The sequence below is a fragment of the Lytechinus pictus genome, chromosome 5 (genome assembly GCF_037042905.1).
Source record: "Lytechinus pictus isolate F3 Inbred chromosome 5, Lp3.0, whole genome shotgun sequence".
NCBI lineage: Eukaryota > Metazoa > Echinodermata > Echinoidea > Temnopleuroida > Toxopneustidae > Lytechinus > Lytechinus pictus.
In genome coordinates, this window is record NC_087249.1 from 22,424,144 (window position 1) to 22,451,242 (window position 27,099).

The 27,099-nt window shown below is 35.6% G+C and overlaps 1 protein-coding gene across 1 annotated transcript; it reads right to left on the reverse strand.

The window, feature by feature from the left end:
- Positions 1–1,372: 1,372 nt before the first annotated feature.
- LOC129261658 (ubiquitin-conjugating enzyme E2 Q1-like) lies at positions 1,373–25,581 on the reverse strand. Its single transcript, XM_064099447.1, has 10 exons — positions 25,573–25,581; positions 23,055–23,159; positions 21,046–21,147; positions 17,391–17,512; positions 15,575–15,671; positions 14,325–14,473; positions 12,682–12,772; positions 10,471–10,674; positions 9,907–9,973; positions 1,373–9,288 (listed from the first exon to the last, which is right to left on the reverse strand). Exons 1-10 carry the CDS (start codon positions 25,579–25,581, stop codon positions 9,257–9,259), a joined length of 978 nt encoding a protein of 325 aa, XP_063955517.1. The 3' UTR covers positions 1,373–9,256.
- Positions 25,582–27,099: the final 1,518 nt, after the last annotated feature.

A 27,099-nucleotide genomic window follows, 5' to 3' on the forward strand; every position in this document is an offset into this window, starting at 1 on the left:
ACCAGTGAAGGTCTAACCCTTTTTATGTAATAGTGATTTAATTACGAATCATCATGATTTTGTCATACAGTTTTTATTGTAAAAAGATGGGAAAAGTAAAAGGCAGTCACGCCAGTGTGTTGTTATCGTATTATACTGATGATTCGATGTTGCAATCGCAAAGTGTAAGCGCGCCACCTTGTGTTGGTCTCTTGGCCATGGTTATTAAAGACAGTTACACGTAACCTCAAAGTTGTCTAGTATATTTACTTCTTTTATATTAAGTTGTGCCCTATTAACCCATGGCGATGTGATTATGTAAAGGGTTGGGCCATGGCCCCCAAAAGTTTTACAACCAAGAAAAAAAAGGGAGGAAAGAAAAGCAAAGGAAAAGTGTAGAATATGATTTTATCTACTCAATATAATGTCAAAAAATATTCTAAGTTAGATTCACATGAAAAGGCGATTTTTTTTTCGGTCGCTTCGCTCACTCGGGACTTATATTAAGCAGCTTTTTAGCACATGCGCCATACTGCGCCCCTCGTTTTTTTTTACTCTTCACGCTACTGCCGCATAGTGCGTAACAATCATAAAAAAGAATCCTGTTCACGGTGGCGTACAGACCAAAAAAAGGGAATGGAAAGAGAGAAGGGTAAAATATATTATTCTCTGGATATCATGTCAAAATCTATCACAAAATTTGATTTTTGTAATAAAAGTGTCAAAATTTCTGCTCGCTCGCAACTTCTTTTTTAAAAGATAAGTTCTGCCTAATACGCAATATCTGGCCCTCTTATGATTTTCGCCTCATTACACCATTATGCCTGTTCATACCATGGTACAACCGGGGAATTTTTGGCTCTTGCCCCCCCCCCCCCTGGCCACCGACCCCTGTTACGCCCCTGACCGTTAGCCTATTGTCTGATGCTTTGTTGGAAAAACGAAATACCTATTTTTCAACGATCTGTCGAATAGGCAGAAATCATGCAACTTTTTCTCGTCCATGCGTCATTCACATTTTATGCATGAGATCTGATATGGAAGAGGAAAATACGTATATTTAAGTTATGAACTCTGTTTTCCGAATAGAAAGCAGTAAAAGCCATAACAACTCAAATGAAATTGTGGCACCACCACTTTCACTTGTTCTAGGTCAGTCATGCATGCATTATGAAATTGGCTTCAAATAAACATAGAGAATCATATTTCCATTGATATACATTACATGAAGCAAATTTATGATTATGACAGCAAAAAATTTCACTGAATTGAGGTTTCGTTTTATTTTTGGGACGAACTTTATAGGTTCCTGATTCTATCTGCTTGAAAATGGTACGAGATTCTCTGATTAGCACGACATCAAATGAAAAGACAAGAAAACGAAGATAACAGGTAATTTCATAAATACACATGACAACATTGACGCGCCATGTGGACTTTAATCACTTCATTTCATCATACCCCATTCAAATCATTACATTGTTATCTTTATCATAATAATGCATCAAAAAGACACTTTTGAAAACACAATCCTCCGGAAAAAAGAGAAGAAAAAGAAAATGATTTGTAAAATATAGTTGAGAGACATGAGAAATATTTTGGGACATGCCACAGTTTGGAGATTGGTTCATGGATAGAATAAGTAAATAGCATTTCAATGATAGCATTAATGTCACTTTAATTTTCAGTATCTAGGCCATGATGAGGGGCCAATGTACTCTTAAAAGTATGTTCACATACTACTATTTCATCGATGACAAGACTACACAAACCATAATATGAAACCAGACCTGCTGCACAAATTGCATCCATGATCAACAACGAAAGAAAAAAAATTGAAATGATCAGTATCAAAGCATCTTACAGGTGGAAGAAGGGTAACAAAGTGGTATAAAACGTGTACACAGAGAATTCCAGCAGCTTCATTTGCTTAATAAATAATTAAAAAATATGTGTAACTCTCCTACAGATTATTGACCTAGTCTATAGCAAACCATGAACTAAAAGTTACAACTGATTACTTAGAGTTACAATTGATGACTTACAGTTACAATCGATTGGATCTCTTCATGCTACTGGGTACAAGATTAATTTACCCGATTTAGAATGTTGATCATCATTTATCCTAATTTCATTCTGCAGGAAAAATAAAAGTGTACCGGTTACATGTACATGTACATCATCACGAAAGCTGCTCAACAGTGGTGTTATCATCACACCAGTCAATGTTCTGAGCACCAAATGCCATTCCAGTGTAAAATTCATGGTGTCATTGGTAATCAAAATAGCACATTCTTTTTTTTATTTCAGCACTATTCAGTGTTGTGTTCAAATATTACTGACACTGACTAGTCGTTTTTAACACCGTTTTTAAAGTGCAGTACCATCTCATGTTTTTGCACAAAAAGTACTAGTAAATCAATACCTGGGTACTCTTGTTTACAGGTAGCACAATGACAGTTAAAATAATGTTACTTTGTATTCCCTTTCCAGTATATCAAAGCAAAACATGGCTTTCCCCATTAAATACTATATAATATTTCACTATAAATACTCATCAAATAAAACACCTGAAGCCCTTAATACACAAATCTAGGCAAGCGATCTGCACTTGATTTGGATGCTTGATTACCCATAAGGATAAAAGTAATCAGGTAAAAAATCAGCCAGACAATGGTTCAATGCTTTGTGTTACGATGCCTTGATTCCTCCTTAACCAGAGCTTAACAAAACTAGCAATATCAATACTGATAGACTCTCTCCCTTAGCTGATCCCTCCACTATTTGGAGATTCCTAGGGTCCAAGGAAAACAGATTTGTTCCATATACAGTCATTCTGGCTTAGGAGGTTTGAACCATATCAGAACGGAATACGTCAATTTTGTGGAGAAAATATCCCATGAAAAATGAACTGTCTATAAATATGGTAAATCTATTTCGAAAATAGATCCTGTAAAAATACTTGCCCAAGTGTAGAGCTCAAAAAAAATTGTGGGGAATGGATATACATAAGAAAGTCAAACAAAAAATATTTCAAATGCACGACTTTATCTTTGTCGACATCATGAATTTTGCTATGCTCTAGAAAAAGCAACGAAACATTTTCCTGGTCCATAAAATATGCACAATACAAAAAAATTGGAAATATTGAAGGACAAAGGTTATACATGTATTTCTCTAGAACTTACAGACAGAAACATGATGATGATACTTTACCAAAACTTACCTATGTTCAATTCATATTAAATCTTATTTATATGATCATATGCGGGCAGAAGGTATTTAAGAGAGTGGATTTTCTTTGCAAATGAACAGTTTCTTCCCAAACATTTGTTTTTACTCAACCTCCATATTGCACAAAACCTTACTGAGAGAGGAAGAGGGGGGAAAACATTAAGAAGACAATTATCATTATGCTTTATACAAGGAAAGATTAGTCATAAATATTACATGGGAGATCTCTTGTAACAAAGTCTGTTGCTTAGAGAAGAACATATATTTCAACAAAACAATTATCAGCTTTAGAAAGTTTACAAAAACTTTTGACTTTCATACAACTTTTTCAGATTTTCACAAGGAGAAAATGATTATTGGAGATAAAGAAATATTTTTTTTTTCCTGAATAAATGACTTGGGGTCAATGTTCTTATGCTTGGTGTAATAACATTCTATTCACTAGTAATCTAATGAAAATTATTCTATATAAATACTGACCTTATGAATATTGCTACTATTGTGTGTCTATTCAACTCTTACATATGGTGACAGGCAATTTTAGGAGGTATGAACAAATAATTGCAATATAAAGCTATCGCAGGAGATACACAGAATTATACACCTGTATTTGCTTCCAGTTGATATAATAAAATTATCAACAGGAGTAATAAGCAAAGGAGTCAAAAGTATGAGTGATAGAGTAAAACACAAGTACTTTGGGACTTATAAGGTATTAAATGTACTTGTAACATACATGTATTTTTAATTGGTTGTATGATAACTGATTTCATCACGTGTGAATGTAATGATGTAATTCATTTTAACTTAATGTAAATTAATGCATCTACAAGTTGTATGTGATGATCAATGTAATATATAGTCTTCTCACATGTACATGTAATTTATAATTCATCTGTGTGCATTTGAGTACCATATAACTCTAGCTAAGGTTTTGATTTTAAGCTAATAAACATGCCAATTATATTTATATAAAACTGTATCCAACTTACAGTAAACAAACGCTAGTCGACCTTGCCCTGACATCAGCACACCAGTCTTATTTCATCACACATTCTATCACATGTAGGCAACCTCTTACCCTTCACCTATATATGAGAATGGGTCACAATGCAATATTTGATGTGAATATTTCCTAACGTTGTACGCTACTTGCCCCCAGACAAAAGCCAAGAAATGATCTTTTGATGCACCCCAAATTTGTGAGAACATCAAATAATAGTGGGAAGGAATGAACTCTTGCGCCGTGAAACATTCAATACAAACACATTGGCATTAACAACGTTACTTGTAATTGTCCCATTCTAACGGTTGTACTTGCACATGGAACAATACTGGTACCTGCATGCATGGTTGTCGATCATAGGGGGGAGATGGGGGGGGATATATCCCCCCAATATTTTAGGTGGGGGGATGGCCTGTGTAACCATCCTCCACACAGTCAAACACATCATAACATTTTTGATGAATCATATGAAAAGTGTGATCACAAAGACAAGGAAGGAGTACAAGATGATCGTTAGTTATCATGATGGTAGCATTTACTGTACAAATGATGACCATCATTTTTTTCCTCTGAATTTTCTTATTTTTCATTGGTATTGAATGAAACTATTCATTAAAAAAAACTGTTAGCAACAGATGGGTAGAGAAAGAAAAAATCTAGGGTGAAATAGAATATTGCTATTGTTTAATTATGATATTTTTCCTCAACATGACATCACCCCTCCCCGCAGCCAAGCACATGGGGTGTACCCTGTTACCACCCTTTTGAATGTCACGTCAATTTTAGCATTCTTTGTCCAGGTTTATGATGCAAACGAAGTGGAGATTGTCCAAACGAAATTAGAATTGAAATGTAAAAGGGTGTATAAAAGGACAAACAACCATATGAATTAACAAGAGTCCTCAAAATGCTCATTTTCAGGTGAACTTTTCAAAAGTTTCAGCTCATGATTCGTGCTCAGATTATTGATCTTTCCTTGCATGATACTTAAAACTTAAGTATTAAGGACTGCCCCCCTCTCCCCCACTGGCATACAGATGTGGGGGTTGGGCCAAGTATGCCAACCAAGAAGAGAAAGAAAATGAAAAGAAAAGGGGTGAATCAAAATCTATCATGAAATTAGATTTTTGTATTAACAAGGTCAAACTTTTTGCTTGCTCGCAGCTTTTCATAAATTTGCCCTGAATCCTACAAGTACATGTATATAGCCCGGTGGGAGGGGGGGGGTCCCTTAGATCTCGGCCATTGATCGCGTGATTGCCCATGAAGTAATCTCCACAAAAGTCAACTGTACCAACATATTTCAATTTTTCAATTATTTTTTCAATTTAATCAATTATGCTAACTAATGCATTAAAGCATAATTGCCTGTAAATCTTTTAATATAGCCCCAATGCTGCTAGATTTTGTATGTTGGTGATTAATGGCGATATGAAATTTTTTTCTTATGTATTTGTTTTTTATATTTCTCATGTATTTCTTTGTTTTTTCAATGGAAATCATCGGCAACACTATCAGTCATAGAATAATCTATTGCTTTTTAACCAGTAGAAATAAAAATGATACATAATATATGAATTTTGGCTACAAACAGTATTTGCATAGGATTTGTACATGAAATCACATTTAGGAGCAATTTGGGTCTGACATGCACACAACGTACCCCAACGTCGCGATTCAGTCTTGAAAGTCACGCAAGACTGGTAACAAAAAAGTCGTGAAACGTAGAGGCGAGATCTCTTTGTGTTACAGTTCTATCATGAAAATGTTGAGATGGGGCTGTTTTTACCCCCCCCCCCCCCGGGCTGGATAGGGTTAAGCCATGTCTAGCCCTCTAAAAATTATGGATTCATCATAACACTAACCCACCCTAAACTAAGAAAAAAAAATCCCTTACAGCGAACAATATTTTGTGTCAGTCATTCCCCCAACCATGAACATCTATTGACACCCATGCATGAAGAAATATGAGGGTTTTGAATGAGACATCACACACAATTGTCGGAATAGGACAGGAGAGAATGTTTGGAAGGATGATATGCTGTGCATTAGTATGCCATAGAGGGCAGTATTTCATAATCAAAGGTAAAGTTTCATGCATTCCCTTACAGATTTTAATGGTAATCATCCTGTATTCACTAGCACTAGAGTGGCACTAGATATTCATTGTTCATTTTGTTGTTATTTAAATTTTGATGTCAGCTGTTGTTGCTTTATTTCATTTCTGGGGCCTGTTGCATAAAACTTTTGCCATAAAAAACTCTGGCAAATTTTTTGCCAGAGTTTTTAAATGTGTTATTTTCAATGGCATAATTTTGTTTGCCAGCGTTTTTTTTATGGCAACAGTTTTATGCAATGGGCCCCTGGTCCTTTTTTTTTGGGGGGGGGGATGCTGTCTTTTTTTTTTATTCTCCTACCTGAACACTGAATATAAATAAAATATAGTGTATGCAGACCACAACCCAAGTATCACTGTACACCAATAGTAAGCGAATGGAATATCAGCAAGATTTCAAGAACAATTCTGTGGGGTGTGAAAACAAATTTGCATTAGGATTTTGGAAATTGTGCACTTTTTGTGCTTGATTGAAATGAATCCAATGACCGGGGTAATAATATGCTGTAACGCGCTTTGGGCCATTCTGGGAAAAGCGCTTTATAAAAATTTGCTATTATTATTATTATTTCAAAGACCTATGAACTTTGCTTGCAGTGAGATGGGGATTATAATTACCAAGTATTGTATTTTTCTTTAAAGACAGTTACATACATGTACTTAGCTCACCATGCACCATTTTACAAGAAGGAAGAAGCACGAGAAAGTCTCCAAAATATTCAAGCAGACGTGTCTGACACCAACTTTTTCTTGACTTGCTGTCATGCTGCCAGCCAATAAGATGCAAGGATCTTCAGTAGCTTGTAACATTTATAATATACATGTAGTTCATGAAATGCTTTCATGGACTTGATAAGCATCGAGAAGAGGGTGGGAATGTCAGTGAGCAGCTAGCTGGAAAAGGGAGATGCTTCATGAACTGATCTGTCAATGGTTTCCACCGAATCAATGTCATCTGTTTGGCTTAGAATATTTGTCAATGAAAAATCACAGATTAAAATAGATGCTCTGAGAAATGCCCCCTAGCTGAGTGTATGGAGTTATGCAGCACCCGTGTGAAAGGGGGCCTGTTTATCTCAATAATTACAGGCTAATTAGCGATCAGATAATTGACTAGCTTACCCCCACCCCTCAATTACAGTGATCTGATTTCTTAACTTCAGTTCTACTAAATATGGGAGTTGATTTTTAGCTGATGAATTAGTTCAATGATTTCTCTCAAGGAACTCTGCAACTGCAAGTAATTTTCATTTCAGAACTTTAGACACCAGGAAAGTGCTGTCTTTACTTTCAGTTTAATAGTTGAGTAGCTGTGCAAAAACAGAAATGGCCGTTTCATCAAGAACTTAGTAGAAGCTGTAATTTTATCATTACAGTATTACCATGGTAACATTGCTCAGCAGCCAATGAAATCAAGGTTTCTTTTTAGTCAACATAATGGAAAGTTTTTTGTGAAACAGGGGTACCTGGACTTTCCGCTTTCTTAAACCAAGATCACAATATGAACATGATGATCAAGGAAGTTAAAAAAGTGAGCCTGATAAGTGCTTGAGAATTAACCTGGTACATGTATGTTTACTCATTGTTAAAGATTAATATATGTAGCAACAAGTATAAAACGTGTCTCTTGACGCCTGCCTTAAAAACAAAGAGACATACATGTAGATATAGGTAATCACCTTCAAATTTGCTTTTCGAAATTACTGAGTGGTAGGAACATGAATGTGGCATTTGTATATTCCTTTTGCCCTCCTTTCTAATATTTAAAATGTACAAATGCACAAACTCCTCAACAATTAGCAACAGAACATCCTCTAAAAGGAATTGAGAGCAGTTTTAAGAAGGGCCTAGATGAAGGATTCACACACTATCCATCTTGTGTGAGAGAGGAATGGAGAAATACTCTTGATTATCAATAAAATATTTCTTGTGTACAGCAAAAGCTAGTCTACATATCAGTGGATCTATAAAAGGATGATTTACATGAGAAACTAAAAAAAAAAAAAATTCTATCCATATAATAATGATGATAATAGGCATTTATTTAGCGTTGTCCAGCAAGAAACAATATATTCAGAGGCGCACGATTATCATAAATCCAAGGAATTAATCTTGAAGGGTACCCAGTCACTTCACCCGGGTCGAGTGCAGTATAATGCAGAAGAATTTCTTGCTCAAGGAAATGAACACCATGGTTGGGATTTGAACCCATGACCCTGTTTGGGCAGCAAAAGTCCAAACCACTAGACCACGATGCGTCCAGGTAAGAATCACATCGTAGAATCATGATTGAAAAAGGAACTCTATGAAGTTGGACGACAAACAATGCATGATAATCTCCCAAACACGAACGCAATCATTGTACAAATAACAGGAATAGAAATCCACAGGATGATTCAGTTGGTTGTGACTCCGTGTAGCGTTTACATGTTCAAAGTATAAATCAACAAGCATGAATGATGCACATCCAAGTTTGGCTTGATACAAGTCTCAAATACCAGCTGATGAACTTACACGTACTAACACATTATAAAACTAATAGCTTACGAATCCTTGTGTATGGTCACAATGTAAAAATCTCCTCCAAGCTCAGTTGGCACTATAATAATCACTCCTTTCTCGGTCTCAAGCTCTGCTTGATAAATAAATGCCACATACGCGGGGTCAGACTGCTTTCTATCTTGCTTCCAGGAATGGCAAATGTTATCACTGAAAGTGCTCCACGCAAATTGTTTCCACGAGATGATAACGATGATGATGATGATGAGTTTACAAAATGCTGTATTATTTCACTAGTAATGTAATATCCATGTTCATAGTTTATCAATCAAAGTCACAGTCTGCCACAAGGAAGGCAGTACACAGTCCAAGAAGTTTGTTATTCTTTGTAGATAAACTGTTTTTTTGCATTAAACAACATCCTAACCATCCTCCTTAGGCGGTGTAAACCATCCTAATGAAAAAAAACAGCATTAATTAAGATTGTTAGAAAATGCAACAAGTCAATGACAATTGAGATGTATTAAATAAATTTTTCATCGACCAGTATTCCATGCAGGTGTTTCGTTACAAAAAGCTACCACCGGACATTCATTTACTGGTCAAAGTTTACACCTAGATCAGCTTCTACTTCAGCAGAAGGGATAGGTGTTTTCTTTTCCGACATGTAATGACTGTAGGAAGGATCTTTCTCTTGGTTCAAACAGTAATTGCTATTTAAGAGACTATTCTGAGAGTGAGTTTGCAGATCGCAAAGGGAAAGACAAAAGCTGCAAGCCTCCATTGAGATTATAGGCAACTCGTCACCCTGCACATCCAAAGTAGTATACCATATTTGAAATATGTTGTTAGCAAATTTTATCATACAATATCCCATTTAGTTTAAAATCTGAAATGGCCTAAAATGATTAAGTAAGGTCTAATTGCCAATAGCAAGACAATAACTTTTTTATCTAAAATGTATCAATAAGCACTCTGTGAATTGTTTATTATCACTAAAACAGTACACATTGTGTATCGCATACAAGTGTTGATATAAATTCATTCAGGATTGTTAAAGATAACACCTTACCATTCTTTTCATGAATTTGGACTAGTGACCTGAAAGACTGCTGCGCCCTTGCGAGACTATATTGGCTCTGTGAAAGAAGGTGAAAGAGCAAAAAAAAAAAACTCAAACATACATCATAATTATTAACAGGATAATATAATATCTACCCCAAATGACATTTGAAAAGAAACCATTAATGACACCATTCAAACAGTAAATTGGGAAATGACATTTTAATTGCTTAGGTTTTACAAACCTACACCGAGGTCCCCTGTAAAGACAAATGTTTCGGATGGAATACAAATATGAAAGAAATTTCTGATTGCAGTGTTTTGAACAAAATGTACTGACAACAATGAAATGGATTGGTCATTGTCATTTAGCAATTGTTTGCAGATCTTTTTTTCTCATCCTCTCCTCTCCACTCATTCTCCTCTTCTTTTGTCTCCTCCCCTCCACTAATTTTTCTCTTCTTTTGTCTTGTCTCTCCTCTTCTCCTATCATACTTCCTTCTCCTCTTCTTTTTCTTCCCCTACCATGTCATTATCAACACTAAAACCATCACCATCATCATTATCTCCTCACCTTGCCAGCATCAAAGTGTATCCTGGCCTTTCCCTTGACTAGCGTAGCAGCAATCTGGAGGATGACAGCCTCGATGGTATAGGCGCTGCTCCACCCCTGCTTTGTCAGCAGTTCCATACATATTGCACCACCCCCTAGAACGTATCCACCCATTAAGATGGGCCAAACCACCCGAACAAATGGAGGATTGTAGGGGAAGTGCTCCTGCATCAAAGGGTTGGGGAGACAAGTGGAGAAAATATGAGAGATTAACCCTTACTTAACTGGGGGGTGCATCAGTTTGACCCCCCTCAACAAATTTTGTTATTATGCCGCCATGCAAAATTTGTTTGACCTCGCCGCTCGCAGACTTTTTCCTTTCAAATCTTGCGCATCTTTTGAGACCAAATTTGCAACGCCCAGGTTACGGTTACAAAATGACACAACATTTGAAAGCGCATGTCAGACCCCAAATTGCTCAAAAATGTGATTTCGTGTACAAAGTCAATGCAAATTTAGTTTTTCAGCCAAAATTCATAAATGTATGATTATTTTAATTTTGTTTGTTTAAATGGATTTATTTTATGCTTTTCATGATTGCATTAGGGTCCCCGACAAAGTTCATAAAAAATAAAAAACAAAGGTTTGAAAAAGCAAAGAAATACATAAGAATTTGAAAAAAAAAAAATACATTAATTAATCATATTCAGCAATTTTTTGTAGATATTTGTTAGAAACATAAGGATTGATATTTTCACCAAAAATTAGTATTCTACTCGTAATATAAAGTGAGTTAAAGGCAAAAACAAATTTAGGGCAAATTTCATACGCTTATTTCCATTGTCAATTGATACAAAAGTGTCAACAATTAATTTTTTGAAAACTTTACTATATAGTCTTGTAGTTTACATCTGGCTCTGCGCGCATGCAAATCACGGAATCATGGGCCAAGGTCTGAAGGGGGGTGTCACATTATAATGCATGTATTTTAGGTATAGAGGTCTGGAATAGCCCACTTAAATTAGGGTTAAGGCTGGGCTATAGGCCGGGGCGAACATCCAGGCATTTTAAATCTTGAGCCCTAGCAACTGACCGGCCAATGAAAACGATGCACTGGCACCCCGTACAGCAACACAGCGTTTTGGCATGCCTACAACAATGCATAATACACAAACATCGCACTCATACTTTGTGCTGAACGTTGTGATAATCAAGTTTTTCGGTCTTTCTGAAATTTTCAGTGCTGTTTCCGACATTGTTTCATTGTGTTTCTTATACTTTGTTTTTATCACACTAAGGCCAGTGCCGTCGTCATTAAGCGGATGTGAGGTCACTCTGCCCCTGCCTTTATGGCACATTTATCATGAAAAGGCAGAAGAAAATGTATTATCTCATTAAATCGTCAAACAGTGATTACCACTCTATATTATAAACCTCTTTTTAATATTGTAAAATAATCCAGTCATCTAATTGATAAAAGGCAGAGTCATATATTTAAACATACCTGACACACAACAAACTAGGGTCATTAACAGAAGCAACAGGTACATGTATAATAGTTAGCAAGGAAACTACCCACTGCCACATAGTAACAGGCAATGTTAACTTCTGCTATGGCAAAATTTTTGGTAAGCTGAAAAAGTCAAAACTTTTTTTTTCTTTGTATGTTGATCACTGTGTTATTTCCCCATGCCTCAATGGAGAAGGAAACTATTTCAGTTACTATTCCATACAATTATTAAAGATTTGAGTGCCAAATGTGCTCATAAATTGAACTGCTACTGACCAAGTTTCATGTCACATTTGGCTATCAAATCGAATGGGGCGCTGCAAGAAACTTGTAATCAATTGCAAATCTTATTTGGGATAGCCAAATCAATCATATGTCTGGCAATTAATTGCAAAATCAGCGATTACTTGCTGATCTGCTTCTGGGGCCAGTTTCATGAAGGACTTGCAACTGTTGTAACTTTGCCATAATGGCAACTACCATGCTAACACGGCTCAGCAGGCAATCCAATTCAAGGTTACCATGGTAGTTGCCATAATGGCAAAGTTACAACAGTTGCAAGTCCTTTATGAAACGGGACCCTGGTGTTAAACTGATTTGTTGATATATCAATTATTAAAACAGCAACAGAAGTTTGCAATTGATTGCATTTTTGTCTTGAAACACCCCCAAATATGATCGTATAATTCTGGATGATGTGGTTCCAAGTGTTTTGATCTTACATGGAAGGTCATATTGAGGAGTATATGATCCTTGCCTTCTTTCTCTTTGAGTTTACATAGGTCTGCATGGAGGAGACTATCAGAATCAACTCTGTAAAGAAGAATGGAGGAAGGTGGTCAATTTCATCAGGGAAGAAAGAATTTTGGCATTCCAAATCACTAATCTTTCCAGATGATTGCCAAATTATTATCATTCTTCCATGTAAAAATACACAACTGAAACAAAGAATGTTCACAAACACAAAATATGAGGAAATCTGTAATTAAGCATTAATTAATCAACAACATCCTAGAAAAAGCAATGTGTAAATGAACTGTTTTCCTAACACTCAAAACATTATGAGGAAAACGTCCCATTTTGTTTTTATAAAAGTGCATAGAATAGAAACTGTACTATCTATGAAACATATGTTTGCTAGTAATACACTCTCGCCTGCATGCAAACTCCAAAACAATTTCAGCAGTATGGAGGCTTCACCATTTTTTCTTTTATACCCATGTATTTTGTCATGAAAAGGACGACCCAAACTTGATGTTTCGAAGAGAATTAGCAAATTTTGGAAAAACAGATTATTTTTACTCTATCATGGTGTTGTATTGTTTGCTTATTCTCTTGAAGACAGTAAGAACATTGCCTAAATGTCGAGTTTGGGTCATCCTATTCAGGACAAAACACATGCCAACAAAGAAAAGCCTCCATACTGATTTCTTCTTTGACATGGAAACCTTCAGAAGTTACTTCAATTTTCTCAAACTTAAACTTTATTCAGGAAAATAAGTCATTCTATTCTTTTCAACAGAAATATTTATGTCTCGATTTCAAAAATGCCCCCAAAGAAATTCTGCACACGAAAATATATTCTTCCAACTCAAATATTTGGAAATGTTTTAATTCAATGTTAAGTTGAAATAAATCAATGAACAAATATGCAAAGTCTGTATCAAGCATGCTTGCTTGTTTAGGGACCTTTTCAAAAGTCAGAGCCACGTCTTTTGCTTGAGAATCTCACAAGCAAACTTTATCATAGACAAAATAATATGGAATGTAGAAAAGCCAGTAGGAAAGATGCTTATTACTCAGGGTTCCCAGCTTTTAAAGAAATCCAAATTCCCTGGTTTTTCCCTGATGATTATTTAAACCCATTCCCAGTTTCTAAGTTGTTTCAGTGAATTACATGTATTTTCAGTATGAAAACAATAATGTAAAACTAATAAGTACCATCATAGCCAGTCATTCAATGGATGTTGTTTGATATGCAACAAAATATAACACAGTCTGACTGAGTATCGTGCTTTCGACTTTTGGGCTAATCAAAATTCCCTGATTTTTCCCTCATTTGAGGCATTTTCCCCTGATTTGAGGTATGTATTTATCAAATTCCCTAATTTTTCCCTGACTGGAAAAAGGTAAAATAATTTTCCCTGATGGTCTGGAAACCGTTAGTGCCCTTATTGTGGGATTGCTGCTTAAGTACACGACACAGACTTTTGACACGGTACCTTATTATAATTATCCCCTGCATACACATTCTCAATACCAATAATATCTAAAAGAATTATATAGATATTTCTTTTAAAGCTTAACAACACATCAACCAATGTGTGTTATAATATTCCGACATCTACCACAGATGAAATCTTACGTGTATATCTTGACCATCCAGTCATATAAGCTATCATTGACCAGATCCACCGAGTACATCTTTTTCTTTCTGTAACTGTCTGATCTGTAGATGTCTTTCAGTTCCTTCATCAGCCTATCTGTAGCTCCAACGGATCCTGATACAGAACCCTGAAATAAAAAACATTTAAAAATCATTTAATCATTTAACATTCAGCAACAACATACATTTCATAACCAAGTCCACCAACCCCCTGCCCCCCAACATGACACACAAGTTGAATCAATCACTTATAAGTATATCAATTAGACAGCAAAAGTACACTTGAAACCCTCGCCACTGGCCCCCGAAACAGCATAAACCGCAATTTCAGACTGCTACAGTGGTTTTCAAATCACACTCATACCTGTCTGATCTCATTCATGTGTGAGTCCAGTTATAATCTAAGATCAAACATCAATCAGTAATCCATATCCCAAGATGCTGGCAAACAAGAAATTTTAGCCGCTGCTCCAAAAAGTATAGTCAACACTTTTCTAAAATTTTCACTATTCACAATTGACTTATTTGATTTGTACATTCCACTGAAGAACACAGAGATTAGAAAAAGGAAAACTAAGAATGGAGTGGTGGTGATCTGAAACACTTCATGATAGGTCCAGCCACGTTTTACATGTAAGGCACAACCATTTACATGTATTGCTCAGAACAGAAATAAAAAAAATCTTTAGGTTAACTTCAAAAAATAAAACATATGAAAGCAGTGGCGTAATGAACCAGAAATTTTGAGGGCACCAGATATGCCGGATGGAGAAAAATGCTCTGATAATTATGATGCCAGCAAGCAAGCCAAAAATGACCTTCTTAATACCAAAATCTATTTTTTAATATACTTTCCCAGTGAAGTGTTGACTCTTGTTCTCCCTTTTTTCCCCTTGGTCTTGAAACTCTTTCTGGGGGGATGTGCGCCAGTGTAGGAAAGGTTGAGCCTACATGTACTCAATGACATCAGCTCGATACTTTTATCAGCCGTCTGCGGCTTGTGATTGGTCAGTTGCACTGACCAATCACAGTGTGATAGTTCCGGCACCTTCGGCACGCAGCTTACACTATAAAAGGCCATGCAGAGGCAATTTTCCACATTGCCTGACGAAGACTAGCAGGTGCAGTCGAAATGTCATAATGACAACAGTTTGCTTTATCATGAGACAACAGATCAACTCCTACAGCGAAAAATACAACTATTCAAAATATTGCCTGCAATAACAAACCTTTAAGTAGTCTTTCCTTTGATTTGATTTCAGTCTCGCTAACACTGCAAAGTTTTCTTCATCTATTTCCTTGTCTTCTTTTTCCTTCTCCACTTTGCTGCAAAATGAAAGAAGAGGAATAAGACTATGAACAAAGTCAGGAGTTATGATAAAATAGTAACATACAATTCAGGAAGTATGGTTTGCTTTGTGTAAATATAAAACTCTCTAGAAATCCATTCCTAGAATATGAAAAAACAAAACAAATTCTTATACTTTCTAAGCTCTATTTTAATATCAGTCTACCAGAAAGTAAGAGGAATAATTATATAATATTGACTGGCCTTGAAATATGTCGCCCGCAACAGAATCATATTGGTCTGAGTCTTTAGAGGAGGGCAATATGGTTCTTTTAAGGGCGACATATTTGATGTTTTCCGAAAGAAGAGCCAGTCAATATTATTATTATTACCTAAAGCTGTACAATGTGTAATTCAAGCTACTATTCGGAACAATTAATATGCCTGTTGCTTATCACTACTTCTGATTTCAGGTTATTCACGACCTTTAATAGCGAAGTAACCTTTAATAAGCAATTGTGACATAATTGTTACCTTGCAATCGCGCATCATGCATGGCGCGCACATACACTCAACGCGTAGAAATCTTGCGCTTGGGTTACGTTTGTGTATGCACTGGCCGCGCATTGTCTACAATGCGTTGTACTTTGTTTCATTAACTGGTTCCAGCCAGATTTCTGAAATACTGAAATTAGCGATCAAAATCGGCTCCAACTGCGCAAGCGCATTAGCAGAAATATGGCCAATATTGCCCTCTATTTTGTACAGGATTCCGATGAGCACAGCCCGGGGTGGGCAACATGGCAAATGTTCCCCTCGTTAGTCTCGGATTGAAAGTAGCGGGCGAAATATTACTTTTATTTATCTGCTAAAATGCCTTGTATAGGTAATAATAATTTTTATTGGTGTGAATTTCAATATTCTACCACCCCAAACATCTCAGCTCTTCACTTCAAACGTCTGCAGAGACCTCATTGGACAGAAATCTACTTCATACTACATGTTAAATATCAAAATAAAGGCTACAGCACACCTTACGACCAGTCCACGATCCGATTTTGGATCAAATCCATTTGCATATTTTCCGAAAATGTGAATGAAAAGCATTTTTTTACTTAGATTCAAATTAACTGTACGAATACTAATCTAACAATTGTGTATTGGAGAAATGACCAAATTTGTTTCGAATCGCAGCCAATCGTGCGATTGCTATGATGTCATTACGACTTGATTTTTGATTTGCTTTTATTCTAGTATGGATGGTAGCATAGTCACAGATTTTCACGTAAGTATTTGCACAAATAGAACTTCAAAGATTCAGATGTTTCATGTATCAATATTCACATCAATTTTTCTATTTTATTCCAAAATCAGACCAATCTTAAGGTGTGCAGTGTCCTGAAGAGTTTATATTTCCAATATATTTGACATACAAGATACGTTAATTCCCCATACCGTTTATTTCGACCTACCAATTTCTAAAATTTTGTTGAATTTGTTGGTCAAAATTTTAAGATTTAGTTTTAATTGTATTGCCAATTTAGGAATTTTAAGGATTTTTATTTTCATACATCTTTTAATGCATTGCATGAAAGGAAATTGATTTATTGAAATGGACTCGGTATGTGCATCACTTTCTCCCAAAGTAGGCCTACTTTTAGCATATTTCTTTGAGGACTCAGTATAGATATTTATTGGACCAAACCAGAAAATGTGGGCGATTGTTATAAATGGGTTTTACCCAAATAAAGTCTTACCTCGGTTCATCTTCCATTTCATAATGATCTAAGCAATCATCGACCTCATGAACCTCTTCCTCTTCTTCATCATCATCTGGCATTTCCTCTTCGTCTGCACTGACCATTTCCTCATCATTTCTCTAAAAGAGTGAGAAAAAAAAACATACTAACCACTTTATCATTCTTTCTCTTTGAAAAGAAAACCAATGGAATCAAATTAACATTAAATAACTTCCTCAGAATTTATCTGGTAGATTAAGAAAAACAAAAGCTACATTTACATGTAATTCAAATCTGTGTAGGTTTATTCACACATGGCATGACAAATCCTGCAAGAAACCCTGCAATATTTTTGTTTGTATATCACAGGTACGGTATAAAGTCAATACTGCGCTGGCAAAAATGAATACTGATATAAATGGAACAAGTTCATTCAACCAACTCTGGATAAAAACCTCACTTTGTTAATGGAAATGCATGCTTATACTATCATCATATGTAAAAGTGTGAGCTAATTTGCTGCGTGATGTGTACATCATGAGCTGGAAAAACTTTTTGCAGATAATTTACACTATGTGTGAGCAGACCGTAACAATGAAAGGAACTACTGGTCAACTTCAATTGACACATAACCCAGAAAGTAATGATGTCAAACATCATACAATAACTCATTGGTCCAGGGATTTTTTTCAGGAAATGAAAATTGGTGTTGTTTTTGTTGGATCTAGTGAAAACAAGAAATTGGGCTTTAAAAAAGATGTATATGTACATCTTTTTTAAAGCCCAATTTCTATGTAGGAGAAATTTCTTACACGAAAAAAAAAAAAAAAACACACAGAGAAAAAGGCAGTGCATTTGTGTACCGTATGTGTATACACCACATACAACATTAACATAAATGTAAATCAAATACCCAGACCGGACCCAAAAGTGAAATTGACAAATCATACACTAATCATAACTCTTAAACTGTAAAACACTGTCATTTAAGGTTTATGTATAATTACAACTTGTCAATTTTTGCCAAAGAATAGCTGACAATATCTGGCTATGAAAATACATGTATGTAGGCTCATTGTGCTTTTCACTGGCCCCAAGACCGCGACATCATTCTGTATTAACAGCGTTGTGATTCCATATAGGTTTGTACACAGAAAAACTGAATTTTTTTGCTTTTCAGTTTACAGATTTGGTTTTCTTCACTTCTATCACATACAGTACATGTAGAGACCATAAAAAGCTTTTCCTGAATGCTTAAAATTTGTTGAAATCTACAGCTTTTTGGAGTTGTTCTTATGTTTTATTTCCAGCTTATTTCACACAGCAAAGTCACAATCTGGAAACCAAGAAAATAACCTTTTCAACATACAAACCTATGTAATTACAACCCTCCTTTATAAAGCCTGTTGTCGAAATCCGTTCATTTGAGTTTAAAGCAATACTCAGCTCAGCCTTTTAATTGTGACTCGTGTGACATTAACACAAAATTTCAGCTTCTTTTAAAGGTTAATTGCTTGAAAATCATACATTGCAGACTTGTTTTTTTATTCATTTTAATCAAAGTATTGATAACACACATTGTCCTTCAAAAAATTTGAGTTTACAGCAGTTTTTGTACATGTAGGAGATATATCAATTTGTTTGTTGTGACTCGCGTGACGCGACACCATTGAAGATTCCTGACCATATTTGTCTGTAATATCCCCAAAAGATAATCACCAGATTTTGATAAAATTTTCTGAAGAGTATTTATAAACATCTGGAACTTTGTATTAAAATTCATTGATTAACGCCTGTCTTTTTGGTTTGAGTCAATTGCCATTTGAAAATATGACTTGCGTGACATACATGTAGGAGTGTGACTCATTTTAGACTATAAGTTGAACAAATTATGATTTTATAAAGTAAAATGGGCAAAATTTCATTCAAACAGAACAGTTTTTATTTGCATCCCATTTATCTTTAACACAAAGGAATTATAAAATCAAGCTGTGATACATCTACTTGTACATGTACATGTATGTTTACATATATGTGAGACTACATTGTAGTCCCATACATGTATGTGTAAACATTTAACAACATTTTTCTAAATAAAACCTAATCATTCAGGCCTAAAGAATTGACATCTGCCAAAAAATCCCAATCATTATCCTTTTCCCCAAAAATATTGCTTGTTTTGTGATATGTGACTCGCGTGACATGTGACTTGTGTGACAGCACTTAAGGGTGTCTTTTTCATAATGAAGGAGTCTCCAGTTGGCAATCTTATTTGCTTGTTTAATTTAGGACCTTATGCTCCTGACTTTTTATAACTTCAAATTTTACTACTAAATTCCTTTTAAGTATTAAAACTAAAATATGGATGTATTTTTGTGACTCGTGTGACACATTTCGACGGTGTTTTTAACTTGAAATATTGTGAAGCTCGCTTAAAAAAGTGCAAAAAACAAAACAAAGTGATTTATGGCTATGGGATTAGGCAGAATAAAAAAATGATATTCACAGACAACAGAACACGTTTTTCTTTTAATAGTGTCATTTAAAAATTTACAAAAAGACATACTTTTTAATGCAAATTTGACATCTTTTTAGGATCGTGCAACTCAGTCATTTATAGGTGAAAAATCTGATTTACACCTTTAGGACATGTACCTAGCCAAAAATAAATAATATTCTTCATTGATTGGTTTAACTTGAAATTTGAAGCCTAGGGTGTCTAGTTACATGGAATGGCTGAGTTGGTAAAAGCAGTGAATATGCATAAGGGCAATTCCAAGCAAAGGCAGAAATTATCCAAAAAAATTATATTGGCTCTATTTCAGATCTGGATCAAAATTTTCTATTAAAAAAATCACATGGAAAATCATAAATACAAAGGGTGATCATAATAAGCCTCAAAATTTTTTTCTTACCCATCTCCTTATAGGAGAATCTGAACCATGCAAAAAATTATATACATGGGACTTCAGTTATTCATTTTTTTATACTTAATTTCAATTTAACAGAAAACTATTGTTTGTTTTGTAAAATTTTCAGTTGGATAATCTGAAGGTCATCATTTTACATCATATTAAAAGAGAAAATTCAAATATACATGTAAGTTGTGGGAATGGTTAAAAAGGTCAAATTTGTGGTACCTGACAAAATGTAATGCAACTGACCGTAATGCGACTGACCAGAGTTTATTGTATCCACAAAAGAAAGTCAAAGTTGCTTCCGAAATTCAAATGTCTTATTTGAGACTTCTATGTACATGTAAGTAATGTTTTGCAGGTATTGAAAGTGGTAAAAAAACAAAAACAATTTGGAAGAACTATTAAAAATTAATCAGTTACTTTTTTCCATGTCCTTTTTGTGTAATGCGACTGACCGATTTTTAGGACATCATGGCGTCCACAAAATACAGCATACAACCTTTCTCTATGTATTGTCTTAAAGCCTTGGTTGTCAAGATAAATTGACAGCATAAACTTGTCAGAAAGACTCACCCCTGTAAAACTGACAGCACCAAGTATTAGAAAAGAAACGTATAAATGTAATGCAACTGACCGTGGAATTGCCCATAAAATCGTCTTTCTTTGTAGCCTACAACTGTTACCATTTGTCAATTTCACTTTTTAACTCCAGTCTTTACTATAAACTTGAAAGGGGTGGAATATCACACTCTTACCTCTGGTGGTAAATGTCGTTCCAGATGAGGCAGGCTGAGTGGCAGATTTACATCATGTAGCTTACACAGTTCACACACTAAATGTTTCACGTGCCGTAACAGCTGTCAACAAAATTCAAATATAAATTACTTTGATTATGATGTAAATTTCAATCCTGACATTTTATTTTCATTATTTAAAAAAAGTAAATGTAGATTTGATTCTTACCATTTACATAAAACAGGACATTATAAATTCCTATATACTGTTCACGTTACAAAGTAAGTGATAAATAATCAGTCAAGAAATTCTACTTAAATTATTGTACAGTGTACACGTACCAGTATACAAATACATGTACACGTAGATGGATAATTTCGAACATCACGCTACGTGTAGTATGGGACAAGTATTTCCATAACAAAATGTAGAAACCATGGAATTTGAATATGAATGTTATCAATGCAAAGAATTTCTGTTGACCTTTCGAAAAATGAGAGGTTTGAATTTCAACTTTGAAAAATACTCTTTTACATCTGGAGCAAGAGTTGAGCATTTTACAAGGAGAAACTATGCATGCAAACCTCATATATGGAAGGCGAAGTGTTCCAAAATATCCCAAAACCCCTGATCAGAAGTTTTAACCCCTCATCGGGGGGTTCTACTCTGCGCAAGCAAGAATAAAACCCCTGATCAGGGTTTTACTCTGCACGTCTCTCTGCTCAAGCAACAAGAAACTACTGATCAGGGGTTTTTACTCTGCACGTACATTAGTGTCTAAGTAGGACACATGAAATGTGTGCTGCCAGAATTCTTGCTAACAATGTGGTTGGCAGAAAATGCAGCTAGTCCGTTGACATGGTCGAGGTGTGTTATATTTCTTCGTTTTCCAATACAAATCATTTCTCATATCAAATCTATCGCGAATATGTTCATTGCTGTTTCAACTGTTAAAGATATAATGTTTAGATTCCCGGTTTTGATTATCTCTGAAACTGTATTTCTATGTGTTTAATTTGTATACTAAGATCGACATCATGAGGTTTTGCAGGTTATTTCGTTATATTTTGTGACTAGCACTTCTATGTGTATGTGTTCATGTTTGTGTAACAGATATTGAGATAGGCCTGCACAGCTCAGAAAAGAAGTAAATTAAGAGTAGGCCTAATAATGTCTTGACCGCTGATCATGTGACTGCTGCAAAAATTTGCAACCATTTAGAACCGAAAGTAAATGAACATACACTGTATTAACATTAATTTTGACATTTGTAACATATATATATACAATTTGCCAAAACAATTAATTTCCTAGATAAATTTTTTTTGTAAATTTCTCATGTATTTTTTGTCTTTTCAAACTTTCCTTTACTGTTATTTTGATGAATTATGTTGGGGACATTTCAGGGGCCGCGGAAGCGGGGGGGGGGGGGGGGAGGGGGGATGGGGCAGGGCTTCAGCCCCCACCCCATTTTTTTTTCCAAAACCGTGTACAAAAACATAAAAATGACCATAGGATTGTGATTTTTTGCATGGTTAGCCCCCCCACTTTGAAAACCGTTCCGCGGCCCCTGCATTTTTGCGATCATGAATAGCATAAATTGAATCAATTCAAACAAGAAAAAGTGAAAATAATTATACATTTATAATTTTGGGATAAACACACAATTTGAATTGACTTTGTACTTGACATCACATTTTTTAATAGCAATCAAGCAATCATGGGGGGGGGGGGGGGGGAGTTTGAACCCCCTCCCCTCCTCCCCAGTTAACTAAGGGTTAAATAAGGAAATCCTTTCATATTTAGTAACATACCTGTTGCCTAGCGGGCAGAAAGGCATTAGAAACTATGCCTACATGTATGTCAATTCCCATTCCTATGTTAACTTTTGCACACTGTACATTTCGCCTGGCATGTGCTCGAGCCAACACCCTTACATGTATGCCAGCCACATAGGAACTGAAAATTGCTCTGCATTCGTAACCTACCGCCTTCTGCCAGCCAAGCTATGAACTGTTGTCATACTTACCAAGCAGTCTGAACCTGTTACATCACCTAATTGTTCTATCACTGTTGAGATAACGGCATCATCCACCTCTGAGAACCAGACTGGAGGCGATGAGGGGTAGGAATCCTAGATAGAAAAAACAAATAATGTATATTACATGTATCTCTCCTCAGGATTCATGCTGTTAAAGGTCAAGTCCAACCCAGAAAAATGATGATTTGAATAAATAGTGAATAATCCAACATGAATAACGCTAAAAATTTCATCAAAATTGGATGTAAAGTAAGAAAGTAATGACATTTTAATGTTTCGCTTAATTTTCACAAAACAGTTATATGCACATCACAGTGACATGCAAATGAGACAGTCGATGTCCATCACTCACTATTTCTTTTGTTTCTTATTGTTTGAATTACACAATATTTCTTTTTTTTAACGGATTTGACAATATAGGACCAACTGACTGAACCATATAGTATTAAAACAATGCTAATTCCACATGTTCAGGGAGGAATTAATCTTTGCTTCACTTGACAATGAGGAAAAAATTAGAATATTTCATATTTTATATAATGAAATACAAAAGAAATAGTGATTGGATGACATCATCAACAAAGAATAGGGCAGGTGAAATTAATTTTCCAGAATCAAATCTACAAGTATGTTAGGGGTATTTTGAACAATGGGAGAAGAAAACAGGATTCCTCATAACTACCTAAGGTATAAATAATATTATCATCATCATCAGCATATTATACCGTCACAAAATCTTTCCAATGGGCATTTTTACATCATTAAAATTTGTACTGTACTGAGGGTGTAAACATAATAAAATCTCTGATAAAGGTGAAGTCAATATCAAAAAAAATATTTTGAAGAAAAAAAAAGAAGAAAAATAAAAAAAGTATAACATTGAAAATTTCATCAAAATTGGATCAGTAAAATCAGTAGGTTTGTGAGTTATGAAATTTGAAAGTTCAATATAATTTGACAAACAGTTCTGCATATCCTGGTCAGTATGCAACTTAGGAAACCGATGACATCACACACTATATTTCATTATCAGGGGTGTGAGTGGTCACAAATAAAAAGATCTGAAAAAAAGCTGAAACTTGTAGAAAGTCTGAAATAGAAAGAGCTCACATACTTTTTTTACAGAGGAAAGCCAAAAATAAGCTGAAAATCAAAACAAAAAAATCTGAAATCAGATAAAAATATGAGCTCTCACACCCCTGCATTATGAATTGTATGAAATATCTCAATTTGTTTCCTCATGGTATAGATCTACTGTGTAACAAAATCTGATTCCTCCCTGAATGTGTGTAATTGCCACAACTGTAACCTTTTGAATATTGTTATACAATAAAGAGTGTTCATAATGACAAATTTACGAAAAATTAAAATGTTGTGTATACAACGTAATTCATACAATACAATACAAAAGAAACAGTGTGTGACATCATTGACTCTCTAATTTGCATATCATAGATGTGCATAACTACAGGAGTGTTGTGAGTGAGTGAAGGAGTGAGTGAGTGAATGAATGAATGAAACTTGTTTGGATGCAATTCCAGCATGAAGTTTGTGTGATTTTCATTTATTCATCAAAATCATTTATTCATCAGGGTTGACTTGCCCTTTTAAAATTCAAGGCAGTCCACCTTGAAAATAAGGTTGCTGAAAGAAAAAGAAAAAAAGTGTCAGTAAAAAGTATGAATTTATGTACAGTTCTAAGACTCATGCTATGTCCGGATGGGAAACTCAGACTGGATCCCAATTGCAAAAATTCTGCAAGCAATATATCATAAAATTGATGTGATTTACATGAGTAGGCTATGGGTGATCAGTAATTTTTCATTTTGCTTAAGCTTTTACCTGTTCATTTTACCATATCTCAACATGAAATGACAATATTTAAAAAAAAAATTCAGGTCACAGATAAAAGTGTGCCAGCCAAAAATCCAAAATGACCACCATTCCCCCAGAAAATCAAATTTTTTGCATTAACTTCAAATGTTATTTCATGAAATTTTAATATGCTTTTGGTGTCTTTAGAATCTATTAACATGGGAATCCGCAGGAAGAATCACAGATGATTAACGTTAGAAGTTGACTTCATACAATTTTGGACTAAATTAATTTTTCTTGCAGAAATTTGCATATTTAATCAGGGTGCTAAATAAATGGAAACTGTTAATATGTCGAAACCATGATATTAAGTCAATTTCCAATTATCTGTGACTCTTTGTCTCTCCCTAAGGCTTTTTTACACATAGAAATTAATCCACTGCACAGACCTGGGAGGCAGCGTAGCTCAGGCAGTTAGAGCGCAAGTTTCGCATAAGATCTTAGATCTAAACGTGAGGGGTTCGAGTCCCGCTCATGCCGAAACAAGTCTAACGAAAAATCTGATGCTATATATAGCGTTGTGTGTAAGCATGCCTCAACACTGTAATCAGTGCAGGTGTGAATGCAGTTGGAAAACACTCCGTCCATTGGAAAGGATGCAAATGTTGGTCCCGTGTGCATGTACATGTACCTGTATCATTCCCAAGGATGACAGTACCACTCTGCATTCCAGAACTTATCAAGCCTGGCTTTGAAGGAGTTTATAGATGGAGCAGAGACAACTTCATTAGGTAGTGAATTCCAGTCACGAACTACTCTAGCTCCGAAGGCATTTGTTCTAACATCCAATCTGCTTCTTTTCTGGAAGAGTTTGAAGGGGTGACCTCGAGTTGCCTCAACAGTAAAAGATGAGAAGAACATATCCTTGTCGAGCCAGTCGATTCCATGTACTATTTTAAAAGTCTGGATCATGTCACCTCTTCTCATTCTGTATTGGAGGGATGGCAGTTTTAGGGCTTGAAGTCTGTCTCCATAGTCTAGCATTGCCAAGGATGGTATGAGTTTTGTTGCTCTTCTTTGTACCTTCTCAATCTCCTTCATGTCTGCCTTGTATCTAGGGTGCCATACAGCATTTCCGTATTCAAGGATTGGCCGTACAAGGCCCTTGAAGAGTTTTGAAATTGTATCCCTATCCCTGGTGAGGAAGGTTCTCTTGATTATTACCAGTACTCGGCTAGCTTTCAAGACAGCTGAAGCAACATGCGTGTGAAATTTCAGTTCAGAATCCATTATAATTCCCAGGTCTCTGTCTTCTGACACTTCCTCAAGAGTGGTTCCATCAAGGTTGTAGTTGTAATGTAAACTGTTTCTGCCAATGTGCAAGAACTTACATTTTGCTATGTTGAACTGAAGCTGCCATTCCTTTGACCATTTGATGAGCATATCTAAATCAGCTTGCAGGGTTTCACAATCGACATTTGTGACTATTTCTCTGAAGATATTGGTATCGTCTGCATATATCCGTACAATACTCCTCACTATTTCTGGCAGGTCATTGATGAATATCACAAATACTGTTGGACCAAGGACACTGCCTTGCGGTATTCCACTCTTGACCTCACTCCAACTTGAAACTTGACCATTGATGGCAACTCTCTGTCTACGTCCTGTCAGGAAAGCATGAAACCACTCCTCAAGATTGCCAGCTATTCCGTATGCTTTGAGTTTGCTTAAGAGACGCTCATGGGGTACAGAATCGAAAGCTTTACGAAAGTCAAGGTATATTGTGTCAACTTCATGTCCACTGTCTAAGGATGAAGTCCAGAGCTCCATAACTTCCAATAATTGAGTTACACATGATCTCCCAGGGAGGAACCCATGCTGGGCATGACAGAGCATGTCATTCTCATACAAGTGTTGAATTATGAAGCCTCGGATTGTAGATTCAAGAATCTTGCCGATTACAGATGTGAGACTGATCGGCCGATAATTTTCAACAGCATTTCAATTTCCTTTTTTATGCACAAGAGTGATGTTTGCATCTTTCCATGATTGCGGGAGTGCTCCTTCTTTTACAGATTTCCTAAAAATCATAGTCAGGGGGGTACATATCGTGTCAGCAGTTTCCTTAAGTACTCTAGGATGGAAACCATCTGGTCCTACAGATTTGGAGCTCCTTAACATCTTGAGCTTATTCTTCACAGAACTGGAGGTGATG

What these genes read in the sequence shown, in the direction of transcription:
- LOC129261658 (XM_064099447.1), bottom strand. An exon ending in TAACAGGTTCAGACTGCTTG is followed by an intron (nt 21,148 to 23,054) that starts GTAAGTATGACA and finishes TTTTGTTGACAG; the next exon opens with CTGTTACGGCACGTGAAACA. An exon ending in TACACTTTGATGCTGGCAAG is followed by an intron (nt 9,974 to 10,470) that starts GTGAGGAGATAA and finishes CTTCTTTCACAG; the next exon opens with AGCCAATATAGTCTCGCAAG.